This window comes from Phodopus roborovskii, unplaced genomic scaffold (assembly GCF_943737965.1).
Source record: "Phodopus roborovskii unplaced genomic scaffold, PHOROB, whole genome shotgun sequence".
NCBI lineage: Eukaryota > Metazoa > Chordata > Mammalia > Rodentia > Cricetidae > Phodopus > Phodopus roborovskii.
The window spans coordinates 4,918,840-4,939,216 of NW_026126424.1; the positions used below are offsets into that span (position 1 = coordinate 4,918,840).

General features: G+C 39.7%; 1 protein-coding gene across 1 annotated transcript in view; it reads right to left on the reverse strand.

Annotated features, from left to right (window-relative positions):
- Positions 1-1,570: 1,570 nt before the first annotated feature.
- The window catches only part of Zgrf1 (zinc finger GRF-type containing 1), a 53,855-nt gene continuing 35,048 nt past the window's right edge, over positions 1,571-20,377 (reverse strand). The window contains exons 16-25 of the mRNA XM_051185533.1: positions 19,677-19,939; positions 18,446-18,605; positions 14,126-14,203; positions 13,379-13,526; positions 9,075-9,202; positions 7,164-7,287; positions 3,517-3,693; positions 3,250-3,384; positions 2,304-2,565; positions 1,571-2,131 (exon numbers count right to left, since the gene is read on the reverse strand). Of these exons, the coding sequence (XP_051041490.1) occupies positions 1,995-2,131; positions 2,304-2,565; positions 3,250-3,384; positions 3,517-3,693; positions 7,164-7,287; positions 9,075-9,202; positions 13,379-13,526; positions 14,126-14,203; positions 18,446-18,605; positions 19,677-19,939 (1,612 nt within the window). The 3' untranslated portion in view covers positions 1,571-1,994. The remainder of the gene's footprint in view (positions 2,132-2,303; positions 2,566-3,249; positions 3,385-3,516; positions 3,694-7,163; positions 7,288-9,074; positions 9,203-13,378; positions 13,527-14,125; positions 14,204-18,445; positions 18,606-19,676; positions 19,940-20,377) is intronic.

Here is a 20,377-nt window from a genome sequence, read left to right on the forward strand (position 1 = left end):
AGCAGATAATTTTGCTAGATATTTGACTGGTAGTTGTTTACATTCATGGCCTGAACTTTCACTCCATCCTTTTTTGGCCGTCTGAATCTCTGGGAAGGTCCCTAAATGCAGGCCTGCTTCTGTGAGTTGGTGTCCTTCCTAACGGCTTTCGATGTCTCTCCATTTTATGGTCTTGGCATTTTGGTGGTACACACACATACATGCAGGTAAGATAAGCACATACATAAAAACAAGCAAACCTTAAAATAAAAACAAATAAAAGACAGAATATCTCTTTATTAGATATTATTAGAAAATAAAATCACTTGAAACCTTGCTCACACCAAGAAAAGACTCAAAGTTAAGAAATAAAGAACATGGGAGGTTTGAAGAACAAAGCTCAGGAATACATTTTAAATATTAGTTGTATTTCACAGCCCACAGGCAAAGCACAGCTCCGTAGTACTTCAAATAGACCTTATACATTGTGAAGATGTGGACAATCTTATCGTTTACTTCACATGTGGACAAGCACTTAAGAAGAATAACTCCTGGGTTGGAGATGGCTCAGCAGGTAAACACTTGCTGAGCAAGCACGAAGACCAGAATTTAGACATTAGCGCCTTCATGACAGGTTAGGTAACCTCCCCTATGCCTGTCATTCCAGAACTGAGAAAGACAAAGCGTAGCAGGAGAATCAAAGGGGCTTGCTGTTTGCCAGCCTAGTCACAAACCATGAGCTGCAGGCTCAGAGACACTGTAATGTAGGGAGACTTGCTGCCATCTGCCCACTCACACATGTACACTCATATGCACGAGCATTCACACACGCACCCAAACACACATGAAAATAGAACGATTATTGCTATACCACACGTGTGGATGGATTTACTTCTTTCCCATATGTGTGGTCAGAGGATAGCCTACTTGAGTCAGCTCTCCCAGCTGTACACCATGTGGGGATCCAGGATTGAACTCAGGTTGTCAAGCTTGACAGCAAAGTGCCTCTACCCACTGCACCATCCTGCCAGCCCTTAACTGGTAAGATTTATTACAAGAAAATTTAAGGAAACAATTTCCTGTTTTTTTAATTCCAACCCAAAAAAAAAACTAAAAACAAAAAAAAAAAAAAAATTTATAAAAAAAAAAAAAAAAAAAAAAAAAAAAAAAAAAACCAAAAAAATTAATTTTTCCTTTTTGATTTTAAATTTTTCTTTTTTTTATTTTTTATTTTTATCTAAAAAATGTGCGCGCCCTAGTTGTTAAAACTTACATGTATATATTTACAGAGCAACTATAAATATAGAAAGACTGAAACAATTTGTTAATGAATAGTGGATTTCTAAGTAATTTTTTTTATATATATATATAGCATCTGTATTTTTCTATGAGAACATGTTGTCTTTAAAATAAAAAAGGCTTTATACATTTATTCTAAATTTTTACCGGTGGGGTTGTGGCAAAAAAAAAAAAAGGGGGGGGGTGTGGGAGGGGGGGGGGGGGTGGCCTGTCCTGTCCACTTCCCTGGATATTTACAGCACCTACTGTATGTGGCACAGTGCTGTGCCACACCTTTTCTTCAGTATTTTTAATTTAGATTTTTATTGTGAATGGCTTTAGTTTTTAAATGGTGGGACAATTCATGTGTTTCAAGTTCAGAAGAGTCTGCCAGTGGTCTTGACTGGGGCTGTGCTCCCTCACAAAAACTTTTGAGATCACTGTGTATTTTTTAGGGATACTGAGATTCTCAGGAATGTTTTCCCAACTCTTGTAAAATTTGTTCCTTTCACAAACAAGACATCTGTCTGTCATACAAGCACCTGCCATCTTAATATAAAATGCAGACCTTTTTAAAGAGTGAAATTCTTACATGTACTTATTTGGCATGTTATTTAAATAATGTAACTTTTGTATCAGGGGCTTTACAATAAAGAAAAATATTAAACACACAGTGTAAAAAGATTCTGAATTTACAATACCAACACTCCTGGCCATGTTTTTTGTTGTTGTTTTTGTTAATGAGAGTTATCCTTAGATTTTTCTTTTTCCTTTTTCTTCTGTTTTTCTTCTGCTTGTCTTTCTAAATAATCTCTAAGAAGATGGTCCAGCTGTGGTTCACACTGGCTTGCTTGTTGCAATCCATCTTCCCTTCCTTAAAAGAGACAGAACATAAGAGCTGTTGGTTACAGTGGTTTTCATGTTCTTGCCCCTTCAGGCATTGGGCCCTAGCTATTCCTCACAAACCACCCAGGGATTAACCCCACAAAGTCAGGTTTGATTAAAAAAAAAAAAAAATGCTTGAAATAAGTACATTTTTATGTTACCTTCACAGTGCTGGATCACACGCTCCCATAGTCGATTTTTCCTCAAACAGGATAAACTTCCCACAATCAACAAATGCCTCTTTCCTCTGGTCAATGCAACATTCATTCGTTTTTCTGAATCGATGAATCCTACTTGTCTTGTCCTCACGCAGGACAGAATAATGATTTCCTTTTCAGCGCCCTGAAAGGCATCCACAGTGGACACCTGCACAGATTTAGCATCGGAATAGTTGACATCCACAGCACTGAGTAAATGGCAAATCTGCAGAGAAAGGACAGGCTCATACAGTACAGAGACTATGAAAAACTTAGCTTCCACACTAGTCAACACAACCACTTGGAATAAACTAATTCAGGACCATTTTTATTTCTTTCTTATGACTGTGTCATAAGAAATTTTAGAAAACTTCTAAAATTAAAAATGACATTATTATTTATAGTGCATAACCAAGTGATGATTAACCTATCACAGGGATTTTATTGATATATGCTAATTTGAGCTTTTAAGTAGCTAATAATGAAAAAGAAAAATACTAAGAGAGAAAAGATTAGAAGAATCTACTTAGAAGTAACTGGCTCTTAAGTCCATTAATGCCTGGTATCCATCCTTGATTTACTGATGAAAGGTAATAAATGCAAGAACATTTTGAAAAACAGAGTCTCAATTCCATCTGTCCCCAGACACAAAGCATACACCACATTTTCTTCCTCTAATCTGTTTATTTGCATTTTGTCCCAACAGCTGTAAAATGAATTTAATTAAACCTTGTTAGGTTTACATTGAGTTATGCAGAAAAAATCCAGGCCAGAAAATACATCAGAATGTTCGTCTGTAAGTACACAAATGACAACCCCAGGAGTCTCAGGCACCGAAGTGACTTACTGCAAATATTACACCAAATATCATAGAATATGATGTTTAATATGTGACATATGCAGCACACACCTTATACATCTGCGATTTGTATAATGTTATCACCCCAATCATGGAGCCCGCTATTCCACTTGCGATCAGTGATTGGATTAACTTGAGTATAAAAGCAGCTTCTGCCACATTTTGAAAGCTGTTCTCTCTTTCAACCTGGAGTAGGAAACAGATCCAAAATTGTCTTCCCAGAAAGGCCCTGGGAAGACTGAGTGAAACCATACAAACAACAACAATAAAATTAAACCAAGAAATTTAGTGATTCCCATCAACACTGATGTCATTCACCTGCTCTGTTCCTGTGACGTTATAGAAACATAGTGTGGGCAGCCACTCTAGTACAGGGCTCCTCTCTGTCTCTGAAATGCCATTCACGAGGTTTCCTTCATAAAACAGATCGTTAGCTATGGCACTGATCACAGGATGACAGCGGTATTGGGTTCGCAACAGAATGGGTTTGTGACCCTAATTTAGATGGATGAAAACAAAAAATTAAAACACAGCATTTCCTTTTTTCTAGAGAAAGGGAAACCAGATTTAAAACTTTTTAATGTTACATCACATTCTTAGATAAATTATAATAAAGAGAAAACAGACTACAGATAAAATGTTTTAAAATAAATTATAAAAAGTGTGTTCACAGACTATAAAACCACAAAATATAAAGTAAATCAAATCTTAATGTTCACTCCCCTCAACATTATGCTTTTATATAATCTACATGGAGTTTGACCTAATAATTAAGGTCCTTTAATATTAGGAAAGCCTGGTGTACAAGTCTGTGATCTCAGCTCTAGGGAGGCTAAGGTGAGCAGATCGCAAGTGCAAGCTCTATCTGGACTAAACAAGGAGTTCAAGGACAACTCAGAGACGGTCTCAAACCGCCAAGTAAGAAGAGGGCTGTGGTGGTTGCTCAATGCAATGGTGTTGCCCGGCATATACCAAGCCCTAAGTTCAACACCTGCTACCACAGAAGAGTTACAGTTTGTTCACGTTCTCCCTTGGTAACTCCAATATTCACGGCAGCTCCAGTTCTCACTACTGCCCCCTTGCGTCCAAGTCTCACCACCCCAGTGAGCTTCTGGAGCACACTATCTATGAAACTTCCGGATGTACAAAACATCTTAAGTAGGTGCAAAGCATGCCAACAACAAACTTCTATAGCAAGTGTAGAGTTAATGACCCCATGACGGGAAACCACTACAGAGCCACTGTAACAAAACAGCAATAGTGCTACAGAGTGGAACAGAATGAAGCAGCAGGAAATGAACCCACAAAGATGTCAAACCATATACTGAAAAAGGTTCAGCACTGGCGCTAGGGAAGCGCACTACCAAGTGCAAGAATGAAAGGGAAGTTCTGTCTCTCAGAACAGACCAAGAGCCTTAGCATAAGACCTGAAACTCTGCCACTGCTAGAGGAAGTACAGGCAGGGGCAAGGATGCAAACAACACACAAAATAATATCAAGAATCGAAGCAACAAATGGGACTGCATGAAATTAAAGTTTTCTACATAGCAACATAAGCCATGCACAGAGTGAAGAGAGCCTGGTGAATGGGAGGCAGTCTGCCAACTATACATCTGACAGGGGATTAATATCTGAAATCTCCAGAGCACTCCCAAAATACCAAAACTCAAACATTAACCCATCATTAAAGGGGCAAACTGGCACACAGTTCTCAAGTTAACACATGTGATCAATAAGTACATTTAAAGGTGTTCAACATCCTGGCTTGGCAGGTAAAGGTAGTTGTTGCCAACCGTGAAGATCTGATTTTGATCCCTGGAACCCGTGTGGTAAGGGCTAACTTACAAAACATGTTGTCTTGTGACCTCACCTGTATCATGGCATATGTGTTCCCTACTTTGCCCCCAAAATAAATAAATGTAAAAAGAAAATAAAAATAAGCATTCATCATCCTTAGCTATTAGGGAAATGCAAATTAAAAGTGTTTTGAGATTCCACTTCACCCAGGCAGCATGACTATCAAGCAAACACACAATGGGACTAGAGAGGTGAGGCCACGGCTAAGCGCACTGGCTGTTCTATGTTCTATTCCCAGCAACCACATGGCAGCTTAACCACTGTCTAACTCCAGTCCTAGGGGACCCAATGCCTCTTCTGGTCTCTGCAGGCACTGCACATACATGGTGCAGACATACATACATATATGTAGGTAAGCATTCATATGCAAAAAAAATACAATCTCAAAAATAAATTTAAAAAAAGAAAAGCAAACACATGGTGACATGTGACAAATGCCAGTGAAGATGTGGACAAGGAAACCCTTTGGTCTCACAGTGGTAGGAATGAAAAGCAATTTAGCAACTATGAAAAATCACTATGGAAGTTCCTTTTAAAAAACACAACTTAAAAATATAAATATTTTTGGTTGTGAGCCTGGACTTTAATGGCTGAGCCATCTTGAACAAGGGGTAGCTCATGGACCCCAGTCTGATAGCTGGAAAACCGACCCAGATTCCCTGATTGTGGTGTTAGTTGGGAGGACTGGGCAGCCTATGGGGCCTCTGGTAGTGGATCAGTATTTATCCCTAGTATACGAATGGACTTTGGGAGCCCTTTCCACAAAGAAGGATACTCCATCAGCCTAGACACATGGGGGAGGGCCTGGGCCCTGCTCCAAATGATACGACAGACTTTGAAGACTCCCCATGGAAGGCCTCACCCTCCGTGGGGAGCAGAAAGGGGATGGGATGGGGGTTGGTGGGGGGAAACACGGGAGGAAAGAAGGGTGCGGGAACTGGGATTGATATGTAAAACAGAATTGTTTCAAATTTAAATTAAAAATTATATAAAATATATATAAATGTTTTTCTATAAGTTTACAAATTAAAATATGATCCAGATATAGCATTCCTGGGTTTTACCTAAAGGAGTCTAAGTCAGCAAACCACAGACACACTTGCACATTCATGTTTCTTATTGCACTATTTACAAAACCAAAAATATAGAGCCAGTCTAGTCATGCATCAATGGAGGAGTAAATAAAGAAAACATGGGGCCAGTGAGATGGCTCAGCTGGTGAAAGTGATGACCCGAGTTCAATCCCTGGGTCCCACAGTGGAAGGAGAGAAACAATTCCAGAAAACTGTCATCTGACCTCCAAATTATATGCTGTGGCACATCTCTCACACACGCACGCGCGAGGACACACACATGCGCACGCACACACACACACACACATGCGCACACACGCATGCACGCGCGCGCGCACACACACACACATGCACGCGCGCGCGCACACACACACACACACACACACACACAGACACGCACACACGCGCACGCAGGCCACAGATGTAGAAAGACTATGAGAAGGAGGCAGGAAGGGAGGGACAGGAGTAGTGGAGTACATAAGTCACGAAAGCAGAAGGGAAACTACTGGGGGATGATGGAGACCAACAGGAGTGGGAGAGAAGGGTGTGCAAATAAAAGGGTGAGTTTGGGGCATCATCACAAATAAAAGACAGTGACATGTATATATGAGTGAAATGTCACAGGGAAAACCACATTTTGGCATGCTAACAAAAAAAATAAATAAAAATTTAAGTATTTACATAAAAGTGTTTTTTTTTTTTCCTCTCCAGTGTATGTGTGTGTGTGGGGGGGGAGATTAGAACTGGGTACTTAAACAGAGGTAGTAGTTGCTGGGTACTGACAAAATGCCACCTCACTATTCCTCTTAAATGGAACACTCATAGATAATGAAAGGTGATGTACACAGAGAAACACTTCCTTTTTTAAAGGTATATTAGAACAAGAGGATTCCACTTGTCTTTAAAGATGAATACTTTCTAAAGAACTCCAATTATAAACTATTGACGAACAAGGATGAGGTACTATATCTACATTCTTCACCCACCCTCACAGTATACAATCAATAACAACTCTAAGTAGTTAGAAGTACATGCCATTAAGCAAAGTCGATCAAAAAGAGTTTGTTCCAATCCATTTTCATGAGCTGCATCAGAACCCTGAATTGTAGGAGGCAGCTGTTTGGGGTCTCCAACAAGAATTAGCTTTTCAGACTCAAACCTAAAAAGAAACAATTTAGAAAGTTAATCTAAGCAAAGAGAAGAGGCATACTAACATCATTCATTGCACTTTCCAAACTGTATTCAGAGTTCAGATGTAGCAAGCGTCCCAAGAGCCAGCGAGCAAGGACTCTCTTAGGCACATGGTTCAGTGGGTAGACTGCTTTAAGACCTGAGCTCAAACCCCCAGCACTTCATGTGAAAGGTGGACATAGTAGCAGTAGCACACAGCTAATGCCAGTGCTGGAGCTGAGAGCCAGGAGGACCCCAGAACTCAACTGGCCAGACAAGAGATCCTAACTCAAAAAGTAAGGTGAAGATGGCTGGAAAGATGCTCAGTGGTTAAGAACCCTTGTTCTTGCTGAGACAAGGTTTGATTCCTAGAAACCACAGGGCAGCTCACAACTGTCCAAAATTCTATTCAATTCTAGGAGCACATGATACACAGACACACATATAAAATGAAATTCTAAAATTAAAAAAAGGACAGGAAAAGAACGTGAAGGACAACAAAGGAATACACTAGACATCTACCTCTGGCCTCCACATGTACACACATCTACTTGAGTAAACATGGGAGAACACTGACACACATTTTTTCCACATAAAATATATTAGTCATCCTTTGACCCTACATAGTGTTTTACATTTGAGAAACAGTGATCTCAAGACCCCAGGAACTCTGAAGCTGTCTTGGAATTCCTTCGCTTAAATTCCATTTTGGACCATCAGGACTAATGCCTTTCTAAGTAGGAACAAGACAGGGCTAGTTTCACAGACAAACCTGTATCCAAAGCTCAACTCTACCTATCATACCCGTGGCTCTCCCTGCTTCTCATGCTTATTAGTGAGCTGGAGGGAGTAACTCTGCATGGCTGTTATGAGGATCAAATGAAGACTGAATACAACACAACTGTGTTACAGCTCTGTGCTCCACCCAGGGCCTCAATGACCCTTCAGACCTGGCTTCTGGAGAGTGTGAAACCATCCTGCTTGCCCAGTAGCATTTCAGTAAAAAACTAAAAGCCCTCATGCCCAGGTGTCTCCTGACTCCTGGGGCCCTGACTAGTGAGTGGTGTCTTAGTGTCCATCAACTGGGGACTGAGCAAGGGTTTCCTGATCTTACTGTGGTTTACTTTTAGTCCTTATGGTGCTGGGGTTAAACCCAGCAATCACATTAAACACATGTTTTATCCACTGAACTAGATTCTAACCCCCAAGGATGCTTTAGAAGCACAATTTTTCATTGGCTATAAAAGTTTAGAGTTCTTAAATTTCTGGGGACAGGGGCTGCACAGAGATGGCTCAGAGGTTAAAAGCATTGGCTGCTCTTCTAGATATCCTGAGTTCAATTCCCAGCAATCACTTGGTGGCTCACAACCATCTGTAATGGGATCTGGTGCCCTCTTCTGGTCCGAAGGCATACATGCAGGCAGAACACTATACACAATAATCAATAAATCTCAGCCAGCCTGGTCTACAGAGCTAGTTCCAGGACAGGTTCCAAAAACAATACAGAGAAACCCTGTCTCAACACTCCCCCCGAAAAAAAATCAATAAATCATAAAGAAAAATTCTGGGGACAAACCATTTTCAGCTTGCTTTTCTATATATTCTTTTATCTGTGTGATTCCAATGGCTAAACTATAAGCTCACAAAATGTTGATATACTTACTTCAGTAAGTTTCTTTCTATTATTTACAAAACTAATGTTAGGAACTTAATTGCTAGGAATTCAAAGTCTGAAAAGCTGACCTGTGTGTACTATTGAGAAGAGTCTTGGGTTACCTTGCAATAGGAAGGAGCGAGGCTGGTTCTGTCATCTGGCTGCATTCATCCAGCACAACCACAGGGAATTTAAGGTCATTCATGCATGAGAATGGGCAGGCTGCACAGGTGATGCCAACAACTCGAACCTTTATTTAAAAAAAAAAAAAATAGTGCTTTTGAAACAAGGTAGCCCAGGCTAGCTGACAGTGCACTATGTAACCCATGTTTAGCCTCAAAACCTCCTACCTCAACCTCTCTCCTGAGTGTTAAGATTATGGTTGTGAGTCACCATGCCCAGACAAACAAAAACATCATATCATTATACAATGGCTATTAAAAGTAAATCAAGAATATACCAGAACTTTGAGAGCCCATTCCCTATGGAGGGAATAGCCTAGACACACAGGGGAGGGCCTAGGCCCTACCCCAGATAACTTGACAGATTTTGATGATCCCTCATGGAAGGCCTCACCCTCTCTGGGGAGTGGATGGGGGGGATGTAATGGGGGGGTCAGTGGGGGCATGGGAGGATGGGAGGGAGAAAGAACTAAGATTGATAAGTAAAATAAGATGATTTATTATATATATGAGAACTTGAAGGCTAAGTCTGAAGTCTAAATAGGTGTTACAGAAAACAAACAAGAACATGTTCACTCTGATATTACAATAGAAGGAACATATTAAAGCATGGATAGTTCAGAAAGCTTCAAGGATGGCATGTCTTCCTTCATCTTCTAGGTGAGCTGAATTATTAGAATACACATTTAATCAACACTGACCCATGCAGAATATGCTAAGAAATTATCCTTTGCTTAAGCTCTGAATGCACAGCACTGTGATTACTTAAGAAGGTAGCTGTCTAAGCAGGGCATGCCTGTAATTCCAGTACCCAGGGGGCTCTGAGAAATGAGGATCAGGAATTCTAGGGTAGCCTGGGATACACAATGATTTCCTGACACAAATAAAATTAATTTCAAATGTACTTTTACCTGTTAGTGTATCTGAATTGTATAAACCTTAAATATTATATCAAAATACCACTGTATTCAAGGCACAAAGCTTGAAAGGCTAATATTGAATTATATAACATACAGTAAAAATCTATGAATGTTGAAAATTAGACATAGTTGTTGGTCCAGTATCTGTGAATTAAACACATATATATTGTATGAATGATATGTATATAGATGTACATCCATTTCCCTTCCTAATCTATAGTATAATTACACTTGATAGCAAGGGCAGCCCAAATAAACAACTCTCTCTTTGTTAAAAAGTACTTCTTTTTAGGACTAGAGACGGCTCAACAGTCACGAACTCTAGCTGCTTGTTCTTCTAGAGGTCCTGAGTTCAATTCCTAGCATCCACATGGCAGCTCACAACCATCTATAACTGTAGTCCCAAGAAATCTAATGCTCTCTTCTTGTGTGTAAATACATATTCAGACAAAATACCCATATACATGAACTAAATAAATCTTTAAAAATTAATTTTTGATATTATAATTATATCATTTCCCCCTTCCTTTTCCTCCCTCCAAGCTCACCATACAGCCCCTCTCGCTCTTTTTTTCAAATTCATGGCCTCTTTTTTCATTAATTGTTGTTTTATGTATGTATGTATGTATGTATGTATGTATGTATGTATGTGTGTTCCTAAATACATCTGTATAATGTGCTCAATCTACATGTATAATGTTACCTGTATGTTTTCAGAGCATCCAATATCAATTTTTTTTTTCAATAAACCTAGCCAGAAAAAATAGGGTTCTCAACTGTTGCCCCGTAGAGTCCAAGGAAAAAAATATATAATCATTATTTTCTAAACAACATTTATCACACATAGTAACTGTATCACTTAGGCTCTCATTCTTTTATTAAGCCTGACCACCCAAGTTTACTCTCCAGGACCAATATGGAGAAAGGAGAGAGTCTCTGCTGCAAGTTGTCTTCTGATCTCCACACATACACATGCTATGGCACACATGTATGCCTGCATGCATGAACACACAAATGTAATTTAAAAATTATATTTTTTTTAATGTAATGTAATAAGACCAGATGTGGTGCATACCTTAGGAGGCAGAAGCAAGTGGATCTCTGTGAATTTGAGGCCAACCTGATCTACATAGGAAGTTCCGGGACAGCCAGGGATACAATAAAAAGAAAACAGTTTTAACTTTAAAAAGAAATCTGGGAGCTGGCAAGATGGCTTAGCAAGTTAGGCACAGATAGTTTCTCCAAAGGACCTGAGTTCAGTTCCCAACACCAACAAAGGATAGCTAACAAACCCCTATAACTCCAGATCCAAGGGATCTAACTCTTCTGTTTTTTTCAGGTACCTACATATCCACATAGTCACACACACATACATATAAACTAAATAAATTTCACAGAAAGCCACTTGGTTTTAGAAATCCTAGTGTGTAAGCTTTTAGTTCTTTAGAAATATTCAATCCCTATAGCCCATGCTCTACTCTTAGTACAACTCTGAAACACCATTTACTATTTAATTTCTGGAAACTATATCTGCTAAAAGCGATTTAGAAGAAAAACCTTAAATTTATAAATCAATAAGCTTTTATCGCGGTTTAATAATTAAATATTAAAGGCTAGATGGTGGCAACACACGCCTTTAATTCCAGTACTCAGGAGGCAGAGACAGGCACATCTCTGTGAGTTCAAGGCCAGCCTGGTTTACAGTGAGTGGCAGGCCAGGCTCCAAAGCTATACAGAGAAACCTTGTCTCGAAAAACCAAAAAGGAATTATATTACTTTTAGCTTCTTGTTGTTGTTTGAGAAGAGGTTTCTCTATGTAGCCCTAGCTGCAATGGATTTAAAGAGGCCTAACTCAACATCAGTCCAGCCATAACAAGCCTCAGGATAACTGGGATTAGGCTTCACCCTTACGATAACCAGGAAAAATTACAAACTGTACCCTGCAGGGGACTAAACAGAATTGAGACAAACAAGCACTAGCTGTTCCAGAACATTAAGAATAGCTTACCTAACTTATGTATAGGTTGCCAGTTTCCTCACAGCAAAGCCAGTACCAATCACTGTTTGGTAAAACTTCTATTACCTCACTCAGCCCCCATCTGAATCCAGAATCCCTACCTCCTTCATCCTTTATGCCTTAAAATCCCTGCCAGAGCTGAACTCAATGCTCTCCCTAATCCACTGCTGTATCGGAGAGGATGGAGAGCCCAAGCTTAATTAATCTCAAGGACTCTGAGAACTTCTAGCTGGTTGTGGCAGTTCACACTGTTAATGCCAGCATGAGAGAGGCAGAGACAGGTGATCTCTGTGAGTTCCAAGTCAGCAAGGGCTATACAGTAATACCCTGAAGCAAAACCAAAAACAGTATTCTGGGGACTCCTACAACGCTAATCTATCATGTACTGCTATTACTTCCTATTTGTTTGCAGTGTTTACCACCAGAGGCAGGTGAAGGCTGTTTCCTTGTCTCACTGATGTGGGCTTGGCTACACACCTGATGAGTTAGAGTAACCAGAATGTTAGGGGACAGGACATGGGCAGAAGCTCTAAAGATCTAAGCCTGCTCTCCTGTGCTGCTTTAAGTACAAGGTCTTTTTCAGACTGAAGAAAAACGGGACTGGCTTACAGTCTAAGCTGAGCCATACATAGTAGCTGACATGAAGTTCTAAGCTGCCCTGAGATCCTGCTGTTCAGTAGCAGGATTTCAGCAATAGTTGACCAAGACAAGGTCTTAGGCTGTTTCCCAAAATCTCTTTACAGAAAATGATCAGTGTCCATGTGATCCAAGAGAGTCAACGACTTTTCCTTTTCTTCTGTTCCTCAGGCACCACTTTCCTAAGATGAAGCCACTGAACATTTCTCTTCTACCCACAGATGCCCTTCACCAAGGGGCTAATGCTTCTGTTATTGCCTGGGCACCTGGAAGGAGTGGAGTGCTATCGGATTCTTGGCGCAGGCAGATACTGAGAGGCCTGGCTTTCTAGGAGTACATCAAAGACAAATTTGCAGGTTGATATTTTACCCAGAGTAAAATCTTTTCTTTTTTGTTTCTCCCAGAATATAACTAATTTTACTGGACTAATTGAGAATCTATTCAAAGCTCCAAGACTCTAAGTAAAGGGAGAAGAAAGAAGGCCGCAGGCATGTTGAATAAGACGCTCATCACAAACCTAAGAATGGTTGCAGCAATCAAATATGCAATAGGTAGTTTGTGGGGATACACAGGCACATACCTTGTCGAATCTAACAGCGTCCATCCCCACAACTAAAGAGAACGAGCAGAGCACACAAGTCAAGAAAGGAAGTGATGCAATCCCACCTCACCTGCTTCAGCAGGGCTCTGTTGGTCCCCAGCTTATGCTGCTCAATGCTTTTTCTCACATAAACCCTTTCTACAGGAGTCAGTTCTTCCTTCATCAATGCATGGAGTTCTTTCAATTGTTCACTTTCATTGTCTGAGCCAGCATGCAAGCTGAAATTGAATAACATGACAGAATATTCCTTGTTTATTTCACTTCTTTCTTTCTTTCTTTCTTTCTTTCTTTCTTTCTTTCTTTCTTTCTTTCTTTCTTTCTTTAAAGACAGGTTTTCTCTGTGTAGCCTGTCCTGGAACAAGCTCTTTTAGACCAGGCTGGTCTCAAACTCACAGAGATCCACCTGCCTCTGCCTCCCCAGTGCTGGGACTAAAGGTGTGCCACCAATGCCGGGCTAAAACAAATATAATTTAAGAGGTAAAAAAAAAAAGGGAAAAAGAAAAAGGAAGAAAGGGGAAAAGTCTCATCACGGAAGCTTCAGTGTGACATGGTGAGTCATACAGTAAACCCTTTATCCCTACACTTTTACATGCAGGCATTCACTGAAAAGCATCATTGGTCTGGTTCAAGGCCCCTGGTCCCTGCTGCTCTGTCAAATGCTGGGCCCTCACTGGCACCTACCTAGACATTCCATTGCTGCCCTGTGTTGTGGAGACCTGCAGCTCCCCCGACCCCCACTTCCTTGGGGGATGCTGGGAAGGGCCCATTTTTACACTTCTTAGAATAATCTGTAACTTTTAGGATTTAGCAGTCTCACCTGTAAGGTAAAATTGGCTTGGCAATCTTCCTAACACTCCCAACTCTGATGAACTTTTCAAATCCTAGACTGAGAAGCCTTAAAGAAAATAAGATAAAAGAGATTCTCTTTACTTACAGAGTATAAAACAGAGTTTCAAGTATTATTTTTATTTATTTACTTATTTAATTTCTTTCATTTTACATACTAACCTCAGTTCCTCCAACCCACACTTCTCCCATCCCCACCTCCCCCTGTATTATTTATTTTAATGTGAGCTTAATGGGAACTTAAACTAAAGCAAATTACAGTCTTTTAAACATACAGCTTCTGAAAATAAATGCAAAAAGCAGTGTTAGAATATAAATAGATTCCGATTGATTCACAGCCCTTTCCCAGTGTGACAAGATCTAGCATTGGCTTGGAAGTAATTGGTAGTCCCATCCTAACTGTGAGGGCACCATCCCATGGGTCTCACATTAAGTAAAAAGGAGAAAGGAAAGCAAAGCCCCAGCCCCTCTCATACTGCTCCCTGTGTGTGGGTAGACTATGCCCAGCTGCCCCATGTTTCTGCAGCCATTATTCCCCCCCAGGAGGCCCTGCTCCTTGGAACTGGGAACACGATAAATCTTTTCCTTCTTAAACTACTTTGTCAGGATAAGAAGAAAAGAAACTAATAGACCTCGGTTTAGAGAAAAGTTAGCTATTTCTCAATCTGAAATAGCGAGTGTTCATTTATTCAGTGCAAGTTTGTATTAAATCTGTTACAATGCAGAGGGAGGCAGTATTCTCAGAGCACTGATACTATAGGGAAATATATATTATATTTATCCATGCTTTTGTTTTTTCTAAAAAACAAAACAAATAAAACTTTTGTCTTATTCTGTCCATCACAATAGACATTGCCTGTTCCAATGCACAAGAATGATATTTTACTCTGAAGAAATGGAGGTAGCCAGCCTATTTGCAGTTGAGGCATCCATCTTAACTTACAGATTCACAATTCTCAGGTCTTTTTCAGAGATTCAAGCATTAAACAGCCTTCTAAAATGGCTATGGGTGTGCTCAGTGGAAGGACACTTACTTAGCATGCACAAATCCTCAGGTTCTGTCCACAGTACTGTGTGCTAATGTGCACTCATGCACACACACACAGAAAGAGGAGATGGGAAGGGAGAGAGGAGGGAGGAAGGGGGGAGGGAGGGAGACAGAGACAGAGAGCACAGAGTTCCTGTGTTTTTAATATTCATCCTAACCTCTCAATATGTGTTTTCTAACAGTCTCATGTAAATGTTCACCTCAGGCTAAGAAATCTAAGTTTGTTCTTTCCATTTAAGTCCCAGGTAGTTCATTATCTAAAAAAAAAAACAACAAAAATGCTGTCCTTAGTCACTCTCAGATTTCTCATGAGTGCACAGTAGCAATTTTATAAAATATATCCAGAAGCTTAAGATGTTTCTAATTTTACCCTAGCTTAGGACATTTTCCTAAACTTGCAAGCTGGCTTGGTGGGGAAAGAGCTTACTGCATAGGCCAGACAAGCTACGTTTGATGCACAGAAACACATGGTGGAAGGAGAGAACAGACTTCCGAAAGTGGTTCCCACCACCATGCAAGTGCTGCAGCACAGGTGTGCCCATAGTCCATCCGTCCAGCTGTCTGTCTCCTTCTCTCTCTGTCTCTCTTTATCTGTCTCCGTCACACATAGTTTAAAAAAAAAAAAAAAACCAAAGATATAGATAGATATAAAGATTTATATCAAAGATTTTTGTCACAATATAATTTATATTGGTTAAATTTTGGAATTTACTGATTAAAAATCACTTGAATAATGGTATAAGCAAATCACCGAATATAATTATGAAAAGTTATCGAGTGTTGTACTGCATACTTTTAATCCTAACACTCAGAAGGCAGGGCAGATGATCTCTGAGTACAAGGCCAACTTGGTCTAAAAAGCAAGTTCCAGGACAGCCAGGGAGCAAGACCCAGTACATGTCTGTGTGTACACACATGTGTTATACATGTTAGGCTAGTGTTTTACCACTGAGATACATCCCGGGTTCAAAGTAATCTTTAAGTTTAAAGAGAAAAATTGGATATAAGCTGGGTATGTGGCATATGCCTGACTTCCTAGAACTCAGCAGGAGCAACATCCTTAGTTAACATTGGGTTTGAGCCAACACTGAGGTATATGAGATGCTGTCTCAAGAAAACAGCAAAAAATTTTTTTGTTTTTATTAAATTTTTCTTTTAAAAAGCAAGACATGAAACAACACATGCCATGTTATTTAACTCCACATTCAGAAAGTAAATGTGAATGGATTAAAAACATAATCCATGAAGAAATGTAAGGTATATAACCTAAATACTTTCTTCAAAATACTTATGTATCTTCAAAATATGTATGTATCTGTGTGTGTGTACAGGCAAAATTAGAGGCCATAGATGATAGATGTTGGATCCCCTGGAGCTGAGCCACCTATCATGCGTGCTAGGAAACAAACACTAGTCCTCTGCAAGACCAGTAACTGCTAATTCACTTCTCTAGCCCAAGTATTTCCAGCATACACACTAATTTGATGAAAGGGTTAATTTTAAGGTTGGGGAAATGGCTCACCAGATAAAAGGCCCTTGCCATGCAAGCTGAGCAACCTGAATTCCATCTCTGAAACCTATGTAAAGGTAATAGGTAAAACCAAATTCACAGTGTTGTCCTCTGGCTGTGAAATGTGTGCTTATACATGTCAGACTTATATAGACTTAGGCTTACAGAGATCTACTTCCTTTCATACACTTGACAGATAAACACATTTTTGAAGGTTTATTTTTTTAAGTATTTCTTTAAGATTTCTTTTTATCTGAATATATGTATGTATGTATGTATGTATGTATGTATGTATGTATACCTGAAAAGCCAGAAGAGGCCATCAGATACTACCCTGGGCCTGGAGCTAACACTTGAAGCTGTCCTCTGACTTCCACATGTATGCTGGGGCACACATACACATAAAGATTAAACAAAAACACTAGATAGATGAGTCATGAATTTTTAAAAATAAAGTTGTTGCTTATGCTGAAATTCAGATAAATACTAAGTTATTGGTAAATATAGAGTATTTTCTTGGCATTTAAAAATATACTTATTTATTGTCTCTGTGTGTGCACACACTGCCGTTTTGGGCACACATGTACCTTCATTCACCAGGCTTGTGGTAAATGCCTTTTCCTGTTGAGCCATCTTGCCAGTCCTTCTTTGCAAATAAAACAAACAAACAAAGAAACAAACAAAGTAAGAGCACTTGCCGTGCAAGCATGAGAAGACATTAAAAAACAAAAAACTGACATGGTCACACAATCACCCGTAACCTCGAACTGTGAGGGACAGAGGGTAGACCCAGGCTTAGAAAGAGACTCTGCCTCCAAGTAATAAGGCAGAGCAATAAAATAGGACATGATGTTCTCATCTAACCTCTACACTTGTAAAGGTGTGCATTTGTACCACACTCAAGAGTGGAGGGAAGGAGAAGGAGGAGGTATGGAAGAGGAAGGAGGAGAGGGAAAGGGGGTGGGGGAGAGGGAAAGGAAATGAAAAATTCTTTTTGTATTTACTTATATCGTTATTGTCTTCTTTGTATCCCTCCTATTAAAACAATGACATAGCTTACATTGTTCAGCTATGTTAATGTGTTTATGCAGGTGCATGAGCAAGAGAAGATCTACAATTGGTTTGGGGATTGGATTTTAACCTACATCTATGATAATAATCCCAACCCTCTCAGTCAGAGGCAAAGGATTTTTACTTATAACAAGAAATAGCATAAGCGCCATGGTGTTGCAAGTCCTTTGGTCCCCAAGCTCCACCAGGAGATAGAGTATCTCAGTAGATGCCTGCAGGTGCAATGGGTTCAACTGTACAGCTAAGGAGCAATAAGGCTGGGATTCACTACTCTTAGCAACAAGCAGTGGGCAATCCTCCTTTTAATTCCAGAGGAAGACACTACCCCACCAGAGCAACCATGAGAAATGCCTTTCAAAGGAAAGCTTAGGGCTCATACCAGACTGCCTCCCCCAGCAACACACTTCCAACCCTACATGTTCTGGGCTGAACTTGCATGTTATAGGGTTATTCCAAACTGTTTATGACAAACTATCAGGTAAATGAACAATTACTACTTAAGAAGTTAAACTGCTACTACTTCATAGCCCTTAGGTCACAAGCAATGGCCTTGTATTCTTGTCAGGCAGCAAGAAAACATATGGACACTGGGTGCCCACAGTAGATTGCTTCTCAACAATAATCTAAAATATCAGTTATTTAAATCCACTTGTCATACTTACCCAAGAAGCACTCTGTCAACAGCTACATTAGTGGAAGAAGAAATGAGAAGTTTCCATGGCCTTACATTTCCAACTGTTTCAGCATCACACTTTTCAAACAGCTGTACAAAGAACAAAATCACCACAGCCAGCAAATAGCTTTTGCCTGCTCCAAAAACGCCTAAAATTTCATAAAAAAATTTATGAATGTACAAGCAATATTTTCTTTATCTCACCCTCCTTCATTTAATTAATTTATTCAAAAAGCAGAGTGCCTGCTATGTGCTATGCAAGAGGATAAGCAGATAAAGAAAACATTTTCATCTTTAGTGAGGCTCCAGTGTACAGGATAAATAGGTAAAGAGATAATGATATGATAATAGGGTGACACTGTTATGAGACCGGAGAAGGAAGACAATCTATCTTTGCCTTGGTGGACATGGGAAGGTGACCTTTAAAGTAAACAGTAGCAGAATCTCACACCAACAGTCTAGGAGAGTCAGCTAAGCATGTTGACAACACTCTCAGAGATTTTCACAGGTATACAGAAAAGAGGCAAGAAAAGAGGCTGGGGGGTAAACAAAGCCACAAACTACAAGAGAGTAAACCACAAGAGTCTTGGGAGGCAGAGGCAAGCAGGTCTCTGCGGGTCCCAGACAAGTCTGGTCTACATAGTGAGTTCCAGGATAGCTAGGCTATATTGTCTCAAAAAAAGATATACGTCTTTGAAATATCTCCTGACACTGGCAGACAAACACTGAAGAATTTTAAACAGGACTGACTTGTAAGAGTGTGTGTCTTAAAAAATCTATGTGGACAATGGGCAGTGGTGGCATACACTCTTAATCCTAGCACTTGGGAGGCAGAGGCAGGCAGATCTACAGCCTGGTCTACAAAAGTGAGTTCTGGGATAGTTAGGGCTACACAGAGAAACCCTGCCTCAAAAACCATGGATGGAAGGGAAGGGAAGGGAGGGAGGGAGGGAGGGGGGAGGGAGGGAGGGAGACTACCTAGGTCAAATACAAAAAAGGTGAAACTCCAATGGAGCAGTTAACACAGTAATGCTAACTTTACCAAGGGTCCTATACGCTGTGCTCTCCTCTAAGCATTCTACTTATATTTAAACATTTAAGCATCCAACCGTACAAGGCATGTGCTATTTTTAATCCACATTTTTACAGAGCAGGAAATTAAAGCTAAGAGCAGAAGAGCCTGTAAATGCCTGCATTTACTACGCCTGTCTTTCTCTTACCATGGATGACTGTGATAGGCAGGGACTGGGTGTGGGGCTCCAGAGCATTTTCACCATTTTCTTGGGAGGCCATCATTTCAGCTATCTGAATTAGTGCTGTAGCTTGATCCTTGTTCAACCCGTGTAAGTCAATCAACTCACTAGCTAACTGCAAGATGGCGCCTCGGTTCAGGAGTTCAAATTTTGTTTTACTATTTGTAATGGTTGGTGGAATAAATTTTCTTTTATTAACATTTTTATTGCTAACTGTAGCTGGCTGAGACCTAGTAAAAAGAGAATACATCAGAAAAAGGGACTTTTGAAATGTATAAGTAGACATTTATAATTTAGCTTTCACTTTACAATCATTAGAGAACATTTTTGGAAGACAGGCTTCAATCTGGAGGGTGCAAGAAAACTAATATTTACAGAATATCTACTATATGCTAGCATTAATTTAAATAGTTTACATATCATATATTCTTCACACCAAAAAGAATTAATTATCCCAAATAGAGGTATGTAAATATTGAACTATTTTCACAAAAATCACAGCAGTAAAAGTAGTAGACTGATTTAGATAACTAACATTGCTTCTACTTAAGGAAAAATTATAATAGGTAAATGGACTTTATTGTTATTTAAAATACATAAAAATGAAGTTACAAGGCTTTAAAAACAAAACAAAAACATAGGGCATTATGGCAAAGAAAAGGGTAATG